General features: G+C 43.5%; 1 protein-coding gene across 1 annotated transcript in view; it reads right to left on the bottom strand.

Moving 5' to 3' along the window:
• Window positions 1-3,117: 3,117 nt before the first annotated feature.
• crb2a (crumbs cell polarity complex component 2a) overlaps window positions 3,118-12,175 on the bottom strand; it is a 29,422-nt gene continuing 20,364 nt past the window's right edge. The window contains exons 10-13 of the mRNA XM_056432166.1: window positions 6,010-6,787; window positions 4,511-4,627; window positions 4,319-4,445; window positions 3,118-4,234 (exon numbers count right to left, since the gene is read on the bottom strand). Of these exons, the coding sequence (XP_056288141.1) occupies window positions 4,013-4,234; window positions 4,319-4,445; window positions 4,511-4,627; window positions 6,010-6,787 (1,244 nt within the window). The 3' untranslated portion in view covers window positions 3,118-4,012. The remainder of the gene's footprint in view (window positions 4,235-4,318; window positions 4,446-4,510; window positions 4,628-6,009; window positions 6,788-12,175) is intronic.

Here is a 12,175-nt window from a genome sequence, read left to right as displayed (position 1 = left end):
AGGACCCCCAAGGGCCCGGAGGACCGCCACGCCAAGTTCAGCTACCAGGTCAGGGGCCCGGGCCTTCAGTACCGGTCCAGAGACCGGCGAGATCCTTAAAGTCTCTCTCTTTCCAGCGGATGGTTCTGAGCGGCGCCGAACACTCGCGGACGCTTCCGGGCCTGAAGCTGCCCAACCCGTACAACAAGCTGTGGAGCGCGGGGTTGGACGCCGCCGCCGGCGACAGACCTCCCCCCGCTCGGCCGCCCGCGCCCACGGAAGCCCACGAGCTGTCCGGCCCCGACGCCCCCGACCCGTCCGGGTCCATCACCATCCCGCGGCCCCACGGGAGGAAGACGCCCGAGCTCGGCGCCGTGCTCGCGCCGCCCGCTGCCGCCGCCCAGCGAGGAGCGGCGGCGACGGCGGGGGGGCAGGAGTTCAGACACGCCCTGAGCATGACCACGGAGGGAGACCTGCTGACGCCCATCAGGACCGCCGCCGAGGAGGAGGAGGAGGAGGAGGAGGCGGGCCTGGACCTCATGAGCCTCCTGGACCCGCTCACCAGCGCGGCGTCCTGCAAGCCGACGCCCCCGCCCCGGTGCTTCCCTCAGGGCCCGCCTCCTCTCCCGCTGCCTCCTCACCTGTCGCTCAACCCCTTCGCCCCGCCTCTCGTGTGCTACTCCCACACGGTGGGCGGGAACCCGTTCGGCGCCGCCTACGGGCCTCCGCCCGGCTCCTACTCGCCCGCCACGGCGCCGCAGTCCTTCTCCACGCTACCGGGCCTCTACAGACAACACTCGCCCGGCTACGGCCTCCTCCAGCCGGCTTCCTCCTCCTCCTCCGTCGCCCCCCCGCCTCACTTCTCTGCCAGTAACCACGCCCTCTCCAGCCTCGCGGACGCCGACGCGGCGGCGAAGCCGCTCCGCGCCGCGGGCGACAGGCGGAAGACTCAGGATCTGTTTGGGGATCTGCTGACTTTGGCCTGGGCGACGCCCCAAGAACGCGGCGGGACGCCCTGAGCACGCCCTGGGCACGCCTGGGCACGCCCTGAGCACGCCCTGAGCACGCCCTGAGCACGCCCTGAGCACGCCCTGAGCACGCCCTGGGCACGCCCTGGGCACGCCCTGGGCACGCCGTGAGCACGCCCTGGGCACGCCCTGGGCACGCCCTGAGCACGCCCTGGGCACGCCCTGGGCACGCCCTGAGCACGCCCTGGGCACGCCCTGGGCACGCCGTGAGCACGCCGTGGGCACGCCGTGGGCACGCCCTGGGCACGCCGTGAGCACGCCCTGGGCACGCCCTGGGCACGCCCTGGGCGTGCCGTGGGCTTCAGGACCGTCTGATGATCTCAGGCTGAATACAAGAGAATCAACATGATCATGCTTCAAGTTGTCCGCCAGCACATTACAGTTAACACAAAGAACGGGTTCTGACACACTGGTGACCTCCACATGACCTCCATCTGACCTCCAAATGACCTCCACGTGACCACCACATGACCTCCACATGACCTCCACGTGACCTCCAAATGACCTCCACGTGACCACCACATGACCTCCACGTGACCACCACATGACCTCCAAATGACCTCCACGTGACCACCACATGACCTCCACGTGACCTCCACGTGACCTCCACATGACCTCCAAATGACCACCACATGACCTCCACGTGACCACCACGTGACCACATGACCTCCAAATGACCAGGTGTGTCCAGGTGTCTTCACCTCCAGTAACACATCCTGTAGTCAGTGTGTCTCTTCACTGTGAAAGAAGGTCCTGATGCATGTAACACACACACACACACACACACACACCCTGCCCCCCTGCTGTGAGGACATATTTGTGGACTTTTGATTACCTGGTTTTATATTCGCTGGTTTCAAAAAGTTATTTTTCGCCAAATCTGCTGCTGCCTGAAGAAAGTGACTTATGTTGTCTTACTCTGTGTGTGTGTGTGTGTGTGTGTGTGTGTGTGTGTGTGTGTCCTATTGCACTTATCACATATCTCGTCGTCTCGTGGATACATTGTGGCTCCTCTTCTTCCTCCTCCTCTTCCTCAGTGAAGTCATCTGTTTCTTCTTCATCACAGAACATTTCTTATGTCGCCTGATTCCTTCAACGTGTTTCTGTTCTTCACCCAAAGCCCTCCACACACGGGCATATTCATGGTCGCCTACATGGACCTCATGAATACTCATGAATACTCATGAGGTCCATGTAGGAGTGTATGACTATTCATGAGCCCCTACATGGACCTCATGAGTATTCATAGGGTCCATGTAGGGGCTCATGAATACACATAAGCTCCCACATGGACCTCATGAATATTCATAGGGTCCATGTTAACCATATGAATATGTAGGAGCATATGAATATTCATGAGCTCCTACATGGACCTCATGAGTATTCATATGGTCCATAGCTCCCACATGGACCTCATGAATATTCATAGGGTCCATGTTAACCATATGAATATGTAGGAGCATATGAATATTCATAAGCCCCTACATGGACCTCATGAGTATTCATAGGGTCCATGTAGGGGCTCATGAATACACATAAGCTCCCACATGGACTGCATGAATATTCATATGGTTAATGAAGACCATATGAATATTCATAAGCTCCTCCGTGGACTGCATGAATATTCATGAGGTCCATGTAGGAGCTTATGAATATTCATACAGTCTTTATTAACCATATGAATATTCATGAGGACCTACATGGACCGTTTCAATGTATTTGTGGTTCTGATGATTTTTTTTCAAGCTTTTCTTTAGCAACACCAGAATGTACAGAAGAAATATTAAAATAAAATTGCAATCCACAACAATGCTCTTCTTCTTCTTCTTTTGTCTGTTAATTAAAGTCTTAAAAGAATTAACAGTCGTCGTGATTTTGGCCGTCGCCATCTTGGTTTTTAAACCCTAAGTGACTTAATTTGGTCATTTGGAGCCGGCTACCGTTAGCATGTGGCTATCAGGACCCTGGACCAGGTCAGACCAGGTGGAGACCACCTGTCTCCTCTCACAGTCCCAACTGATGCATGCTGGGTAACTTCCTCAGGTCTCTGAACGTGTCCGTCTGTCTGCGATGGAGGAGCAACCTGAGCCCAATGCATTCTGGGAAAGACTCCGATGTACTGCATGTTTATTATTCGTTGTGAACATAACAATAACAACCCGACCGTTCCGTCCTCAGTTTCATCTTCTAAACTTTATTCCTTTCGTCTTATTGTGAAATATTTCCACCGTGCCCTAAAAAAACGAGTGAACTTTTTTTACAAGACGAAGAAACAATATTAAACTTAAATATACAAAGTGTACAGAAGGCGACGTGGAGACGGCCCTCGCCGGCCTTCCACTCTCACATGTGGAATACAAAGTTTTTACAGATTTTTCCAGTTGATTTTTCCAAGCCCCAAAATCCCGTTTTGCATATCGATGACATCACACGAAACACATCGACCCCCAGAGGCTCCGGGACATCAAACATTTAGACATTGAGACACATTGAAGCTCCTCGAGGTCCTGAAGAGTGAAGAGAGAACTGATGATGACGACGATGAAGAGCTCACACAGGAGCCACTCAGTGGTCGCCACGACGACACGGAGACCCTCAGGAAGTACGACACACACGCCGTGTTTCTTTGAGCGTCACAAAGGTCAGAGGGCCACGTGTCCCACTGCGTGTGTGTGTGTGTGTGTATATCTGTGTGTGTGTATATATCTGTGTGTGTGTATATCTGTGTGTGCGTGTATATCTGTGTGTGTGTGTGTATATCTGTGTGTGTATATCTGTGTGTGTGTGTATATCTGTGTGTGTATATCTGTGTGTGCGTGTATATCTGTGTGTGTATATCTGTGTGTGCGTGTATATCTGTGTGTGTATATCTGTGTGTGTGTGTGCTTCTCTGTCCTCTCCGCTCTCCTCTGTAGTGACACAGAGCTGGTGGGTCAGTACCCGGTCCCTCCACCAGGGGGCGGTGTCCCCCCCAGACAGTTCAGAGTGCCCCCCCCCCCCCCCCCTCAGATGAGCCGCTCCTCCGGCGGCACTTTGATCATGCTGTCCATCTCCAGCCGCGCCCCGGCCCCCTCCTGTGTGCTCGGGCTGTAGGCGCCCTCCGACTGACGCTTCTTCCTCGCCGTCAACGCCACGAACGCCATGACGATGACCACGGTCACCACGCACAGGCACAGCAGGGGGCCGGCCACCAGCAGCCAGGGGAAGGGCTGTCGGTGGGCCTGTTTCTGTGAGGGGGGGGAGAGAATACACTTATATTTACATACAAGAAGAAGAAGAAGAAGAAGAAGAAGAAGAAGAAGAAGACGTACGTTGGTGTCGCAGGTCGGCCCGCTGTAGCCCGGCGGACACAAACACACGAACATGTTGAACCGGTCCAAACAGGAACCGCCATGACGACACGGGTTGGACTCACACTCATCCACCTCCAACTCACACCTGAGAGAGAGAGAGAGATCATCATCAGGGGTCAAGGGTCGACTCCAGCGCCTCCTGCAGCTCACCTGCTGCCCGTGAAGCCCGGCTCACAGCTGCAGTTGGCTCCCCACAGACCGTCAGAGCAGACGCCATCGTTATCACACCGGAGGTCTTCATCACACCGGAGAGGAGGGTACTCCCACCTGGAGGAGGAGGAGGAGGAGGAGATCAACTTCTCTCCAGCTGAGATCATCTCCAGCAACACTAAATATTATTATATATTATTTAAATGCGTTTATTTTATTTCCTGGTTTCTGTTGTTGTTGTGTTCTCATCAGTGTGTTTGTCTTGTTGTTGTGTTCTCATCAGTGTGTTTGTCTTGTTGTTGTGTTCTCATCAGTGTGTTTGTCTTGTTGTTGTGTTCTCATCAGTGTTTGTCTTGTTGTTGTAGTCTCATCAGTGTTTGTCTTGTTGTTGTGTTCTCATCAGTGTTTGTCTTGTTGTTGTGTTCTCATCAGTGTTTGTCTTGTTGTTGTGTTCTCATCAGTGTTTGTCTTGTTGTTGTGTTCTCATCAGTGTTTGTCTTGTTGTTGTGTTCTCATCAGTGTTTGTCTTGTTGTTGTGTTCTCATCAGTGTGTTTGTCTTGTTGTTGTGTTCTCATCAGTGTTTGTCTTGTTGTTGTGTTCTCATCAGTGTTTGTCTTGTTGTTGTGTTCTCATCAGTGTTTGTCTTGTTGTTGTGTTCTCATCAGTGTGTTTGTCTTGTTGTTGTGTTCTCATCAGTGTTTGTCTTGTTGTTGTGTTCTCATCAGTGTTTGTCTTGTTGTTGTGTTCTCATCAGTGTGTTTGTCTTGTTGTTGTGTTCTCATCAGTGTGTTTGTCTTGTTGTTGTGTTCTCATCAGTGTTTGTCTTGTTGTTGTGGTCTCATCAGTGTTTGTCTTGTTGTTGTGTTCTCATCAGTGTTTGTCTTGTTGTTGTGTTCTCATCAGTGTTTGTCTTGTTGTTGTGTTCTCATCAGTGTTTGTCTTGTTGTTGTGGTCTCATCAGTGTTTGTCTTGTTGTTGTGTTCTCATCAGTGTGTTTGTCTTGTTGTTGTGTTCTCATCAGTGTTTGTCTTGTTGTTGTGTTCTCATCAGTGTTTGTCTTGTTGTTGTGTTCTCATCAGTGTGTTTGTCTTGTTGTTGTGTTCTCATCAGTGTTTGTCTTGTTGTTGTGTTCTCATCAGTGTTTGTCTTGTTGTTGTGTTCTCATCAGTGTTTGTCTTGTTGTTGTGTTCTCATCAGTGTTTGTCTTGTTGTTGTGGTCTCATCAGTGTTTGTCTTGTTGTTGTGTTCTCATCAGTGTTTGTCTTGTTGTTGTGTTCTCATCAGTGTTTGTCTTGTTGTGTTCTCATCAGTGTGTTTGTCTTGTTGTTGTGTTCTCATCAGTGTTTGTCTTGTTGTTGTGTTCTCATCAGTGTTTGTCTTGTTGTTGTGTTCTCATCAGTGTTTGTCTTGTTGTTGTTGTGGTCTCATCAGTGTGTTTGTCTTGTTGTTGTTGTGGTCTCATCAGTGTGTTTGTCTTGTTGTTGCGTGGCGCTCGCACTCGTCCAGGTCCTCGTCGCAGCGCTCGCCGGTGAACCCGGCGTGGCAGCGGCACCGGAAGCCGGCCAGGCGGTCCTCGCAGCGGCCGTTGGCGCCGCAGGGCCGCGCGGCGCAGTCGTCGGCGTCCGTCTGGCAGCGCTCGCCCTCCCAGCCCGCCGCGCACGCGCAGCCCGGCAGGTCGAACAGGTCCCGGCACGCGGCGCCGTTCTCGCACGGGTTCGGGTCGCACACCGGGGCGCCGCTGCAGCCGAGGCGGAGCGGCCGCGGCTCTCCGGCCCGGCGGAACCGGGCCGGCTGCGGCGCCCCGGAGTCGTCCACGAAGGGCAGGTAGACGCCGCCGAGCCGCACGGCGCCCAGGCAGCCGGTGAAGCGCTCCGCCAGCGCCAGCGCGGCGCCGTCCCGGTTCAGGAAGTCGAGGCTGGCGGCGCTCTGCGGCGCGCTGCTGGCGTCCGTGATGCCGTCCACCGTGATGACCCACGGGGACGCGCCGCGCCGCGCGCCGCTCATGGACACGTTCACGCGGTGCCAGCCGCCGTCCGCCACCCTGCGGACGCCCGTGAAGGCCAGCGGCTCCACGCCGCCGCCGGAGTGGATCTCCACCCGGACCGAGGAGTCCAGCAGCGCCACCGTCAGCCGGGCGGCGCCGCGGGACGCCCGCAGCAGCACCGCGCTCTCGGAGCGCGTCCGCAGCTCCACGTAGACGCTGGACACCGGCCCGGTCAGCGAGCCGCCGGCGCTGTAGTGCACCGGGCTGTCGGCGAAGGTGGCGTTGGTCACACCTGGAGGTCAAAGGTCAACGTGGAGACACGATAAGTATTCACCTTGTTTCACTTGCAGGACCAGAGGAGACACGTGTAGCTGACAGGAAGTACTGTACCTTTAAGAGGAAGTGATGGTTCATATCCCGTTGAAGTCTCTTATGTTCATATCTCTAGTTATTGAAGTCTCTTATGTTCATATCTCTAGTTATTAAAGTCTCTTATGTTCATATCTCTAGTTATTGAAGTCTCTTATGTTCATATCTCTAGTTATTGAAGTCTCTTTTGTTCATATCTCTAGTTATTGAAGTCTCTTATGTTCATATCTCTAGTTATTAAAGTCTCTTATGTTCATATCTCTAGTTATTGAAGTCTCTTATGTTCATATCTCTAGTTATTAAAGTCTCTTATGTTCATATCTCTAATTATTGAAGTCTCTTATGTTCATATCTCTAGTTATTAAAGTCTCTTATGTTCATATCTCTAGTTATTGAAGTCTCTTATGTTCATATCTCTAGTTATTAAAGTCTCTTATGTTCATATCTCTAATTATTGAAGTCTCTTATGTTCATATCTCTAGTTATTGAAGTCTCTTATGTTCATATCTCTAGTTATTGAAGTCTCTTATGTTCATATCTCTAGTTATTAAAGTCTCTTATGTTCATATCTCTAGTTATTGAAGTCTCTTATGTTCATATCTCTAGTTATTAAAGTCTCTTATGTTCATATCTCTAATTATTGAAGTCTCTTATGTTCATATCTCTAGTTATTAAAGTCTCTTATGTTCATATCTCTAGTTATTGAAGTCTCTTATGTTCATATCTCTAGTTATTAAAGTCTCTTGTGTTCATATCTCTAGTTATTGAAGTCTCTTGTGTTCATATCTGTAGTTATTGAAGTCTCTTATGTTCATATCTCTAGTTATTGAAGTCTCTTATGTTCATATCTCTAGTTATTAAAGTCTCTTATGTTCATATCTCTAGTTATTGAAGTCTCTTATGTTCATATCTCTAGTTATTAAAGTCTCTTATGTTCATATCTCTAGTTATTGAAGTCTCTTGTGTTCATATCTCTAGTTATTGAAGTCTCTTATGTTCATATCTCTAGTTATTAAAGTCTCTTATGTTCATATCTCTAGTTATTGAAGTCTCTTTTGTTCATATCTCTAGTTATTGAAGTCTCTTGTGTTCATATCTCTAGTTATTAAAGTCTCTTATGTTCATATCTCTAGTTATTGAAGTCTCTTATGTTCATATCTCTAGTTATTGAAGTCTCTTATGTTCATATCTCTCGTTATTGAAGTCTCTTATGTTCATATCTCTAGTTATTAAAGTCTCTTATGTTCATATCTCTAGTTATTGAAGTCTCTTATGTTCATATCTCTAGTTATTGAAGTCTCTTTTGTTCATATCTCTAGTTATTGAAGTCTCTTATGTTCATATCTCTAGTTATTAAAGTCTCTTATGTTCATATCTCTAGTTATTGAAGTCTCTTATGTTCATATCTCTAGTTATTGAAGTCTCTTATGTTCATATCTCTAGTTATTGAAGTCTCTTATGTTCATATCTCTAGTTATTAAAGTCTCTTATGTTCATATCTCTCGTTATTGAAGTCTCTTTTGTTCATATCTCTAGTTATTGAAGTCTCTTGTGTTCATATCTCTAGTTATTGAAGTCTCTTATGTTCATATCTCTCGTTATTGAAGTCTCTTATGTTCATATCTCTAGTTATTAAAGTCTCTTATGTTCATATCTCTAGTTATTAAAGTCTCTTATGTTCATATCTCTAGTTATTAAAGTCTCTTATGTTCATATCTCTCGTTATTGAAGTCTCTTATGTTCATATCTCTAGTTATTGAAGTATCTTATGTTCATATCTCTCGTTATTGAAGTCTCTTATGTTCATATCTCTCGTTATTGAAGTCTCTTATGTTCATATCTCTAGTTATTGAAGTCTCTTATGTTCATATCTCTAGTTATTAAAGTCTCTTATGTTCATATCTCTAGTTATTAAAGTCTCTTATGTTCATATCTCTCGTTATTGAAGTCTCTTATGTTCATATCTCTCGTTATTGAAGTCTCTTATGTTCATATCTCTAGTTATTAAAGTCTCTTATGTTCATATCTCTAGTTATTGAAGTCTCTTATGTTCATATCTCTAGTTATTGAAGTCTCTTATGTTCATATCTCTAGTTATTGAAGTCTCTTATGTTCATATCTCTCGTTATTGAAGTCTCTTATGTTCATATCTCTAGTTATTAAAGTCTCTTATGTTCATATCTCTAGTTATTAAAGTCTCTTATGTTCATATCTCTAGTTATTGAAGTATCTTATGTTCATATCTCTCGTTATTGAAGTCTCTTATGTTCATATCTCTAGTTATTGAAGTCTCTTGTGTTCATATCTCTAGTTATTGAAGTCTCTTATGTTCATATCTCTAGTTATTAAAGTCTCTTATGTTCATATCTCTAGTTATTAAAGTCTCTTATGTTCATATCTCTAGTTATTGAAGTATCTTATGTTCATATCTCTCGTTATTGAAGTCTCTTATGTTCATATCTCTAGTTATTGAAGTCTCTTGTGTTCATATCTCTCGTTATTGAAGTCTCTTATGTTCATATCTCTCGTTATTGAAGTCTCTTATGTTCATATCTCTAGTTATTAAAGTCTCTTATGTTCATATCTCTAGTTATTAAAGTCTCTTATGTTCATATCTCTAGTTATTGAAGTATCTTATGTTCATATCTCTCGTTATTGAAGTCTCTTATGTTCATATCTCTAGTTATTGAAGTCTCTTGTGTTCATATCTCTCGTTATTGAAGTCTCTTATGTTCATATCTCTCGTTATTGAAGTCTCTTTTGTTCATATCTCTAGTTATTGAAGTCTCTTATGTTCATATCTCTAGTTATTGAAGTCTCTTATGTTCATATCTCTAGTTATTAAAGTCTCTTATGTTCATATCTCTAGTTATTGAAGTCTCTTATGTTCATATCTCTAGTTATTGAAGTCTCTTATGTTCATATCTCTCGTTATTGAAGTCTCTTATGTTCATATCTCTAGTTATTGAAGTCTCTTATGTTCATATCTCTAGTTATTGAAGTCTCTTGTGTTCATATCTCTAGTTATTGAAGTCTCTTATGTTCATATCTCTAGTTATTGAAGTCTCTTATGTTCATATCTCTAGTTATTAAAGTCTCTTATGTTCATATCTCTAGTTATTGAAGTCTCTTATGTTCATATCTCTCGTTATTGAAGTCTCTTATGTTCATATCTCTAGTTATTGAAGTCTCTTATGTTCATATCTCTAGTTATTGAAGTCTCTTGTGTTCATATCTCTAGTTATTGAAGTCTCTTATGTTCATATCTCTAGTTATTGAAGTCTCTTATGTTCATATCTCTAGTTATTAAAGTCTCTTATGTTCATATCTCTAGTTATTAAAGTCTCTTATGTTCATATCTCTAGTTATTGAAGTCTCTTATGTTCATATCTCTAGTTATTGAAGTCTCTTATGTTCATATCTCTAGTTATTGAAGTCTCTTATGTTCATATCTCTAGTTATTGAAGTCTCTTATGTTCATATCTCTAGTTATTAAAGTCTCTTATGTTCATATCTCTAGTTATTGAAGTCTCTTATGTTCATATCTCTAGTTATTGAAGTCTCTTATGTTCATATCTCTAGTTATTGAAGTCTCTTATGTTCATATCTCTAGTTATTAAAGTCTCTTATGTTCATATCTCTCGTTATTGAAGTCTCTTGTGTTCATATCTCTAGTTATTGAAGTCTCTTGTGTTCATATCTCTAGTTATTGAAGTCTCTTATGTTCATATCTCTAGTTATTGAAGTCTCTTATGTTCATATCTCTAGTTATTGAAGTCTCTTGTGTTCATATCTCTCGTTATTGAAGTCTCTTATGTTCATATCTCTAGTTATTGAAGTCTCTTATGTTCATATCTCTAGTTATTGAAGTCTCTTATGTTCATATCTCTCGTTATTGAAGTCTCTTATGTTCATATCTCTCGTTATTGAAGTCTCTTATGTTCATATCTCTAGTTATTGAAGTCTCTTATGTTCATATCTCTAGTTATTAAAGTCTCTTATGTTCATATCTCTAGTTATTAAAGTCTCTTATGTTCATATCTCTAGTTATTAAAGTCTCTTATGTTCATATCTCTAGTTATTGAAGTCTCTTTTGTTCATATCTCTAGTTATTGAAGTCTCTTATGTTCATATCTCTAGTTATTGAAGTCTCTTATGTTCATATCTCTAGTTATTGAAGTCTCTTATGTTCATATCTCTAGTTATTGAAGTCTCTTATGTTCATATCTCTAGTTATTGAAGTCTCTTATGTTCATATCTCTAGTTATTGAAGTCTCTTATGTTCATATCTCTAGTTATTGAAGTCTCTTATGTTCATATCTCTAGTTATTGAAGTCTCTTATGTTCATATCTCTAGTTATTGAAGTCTCTTATGTTCATATCTCTCGTTATTGAAGTCTCTTATGTTCATATCTCTAGTTATTAAAGTCTCTTATGTTCATATCTCTAGTTATTAAAGTCTCTTATGTTCATATCTCTCGTTATTGAAGTCTCTTATGTTCATATCTCTAGTTATTGAAGTCTCTTATGTTCATATCTCTAGTTATTGAAGTCTCTTATGTTCATATCTCTAGTTATTGAAGTCTCTTATGTTCATATCTCTAGTTATTGAAGTCTCTTTTGTTCATATCTCTCGTTATTGAAGTCTCTTGTGTTCATATCTCTAGTTATTGAAGTCTCTTGTGTTCATATCTCTAGTTATTGAAGTCTCTTTTGTTCATATCTCTCGTTATTGAAGTCTCTTATGTTCATATCTCTAGTTATTGAAGTCTCTTATGTTCATATCTCTAGTTATTGAAGTCTCTTTTGTTCATATCTCTAGTTATTGAAGTCTCTTGTGTTCATATCTCTAGTTATTAAAGTCTCTTATGTTCATATCTCGTTATTAAAGTCTCTTATGTTCATATCTCTAGTTATTGAAGTCTCTTATGTTCATATCTCTAGTTATTGAAGTCTCTTTTGTTCATATCTCTAGTTATTGAAGTCTCTTATGTTCATATCTCTAGTTATTGAAGTCTCTTATGTTCATATCTCTAGTTATTGAAGTCTCTTTTGTTCATATCTCTCGTTATTAAAGTCTCTTATGTTCATATCTCTAGTTATTGAAGTCTCTTATGTTCATATCTCTAGTTATTGAAGTCTCTTGTGTTCATATCTCTAGTTATTGAAGTCTCTTATGTTCATATCTCTAGTTATTGAAGTCTCTTATGTTCATATCTCTAGTTATTGAAGTCTCTTATGTTCATATCTCTAGTTATTGAAGTCTCTTTTGTTCATATCTCTAGTTATTGAAGTCTCTTATGTTCATATC

This window comes from Pseudoliparis swirei, chromosome 15 (genome assembly GCF_029220125.1).
Source record: "Pseudoliparis swirei isolate HS2019 ecotype Mariana Trench chromosome 15, NWPU_hadal_v1, whole genome shotgun sequence".
Classification (NCBI taxonomy): Eukaryota; Metazoa; Chordata; class Actinopteri; order Perciformes; family Liparidae; genus Pseudoliparis; species Pseudoliparis swirei.
Note: the sequence above shows the minus strand (reverse complement) of the source record. Positions and strands in the feature narration are given on the sequence as shown.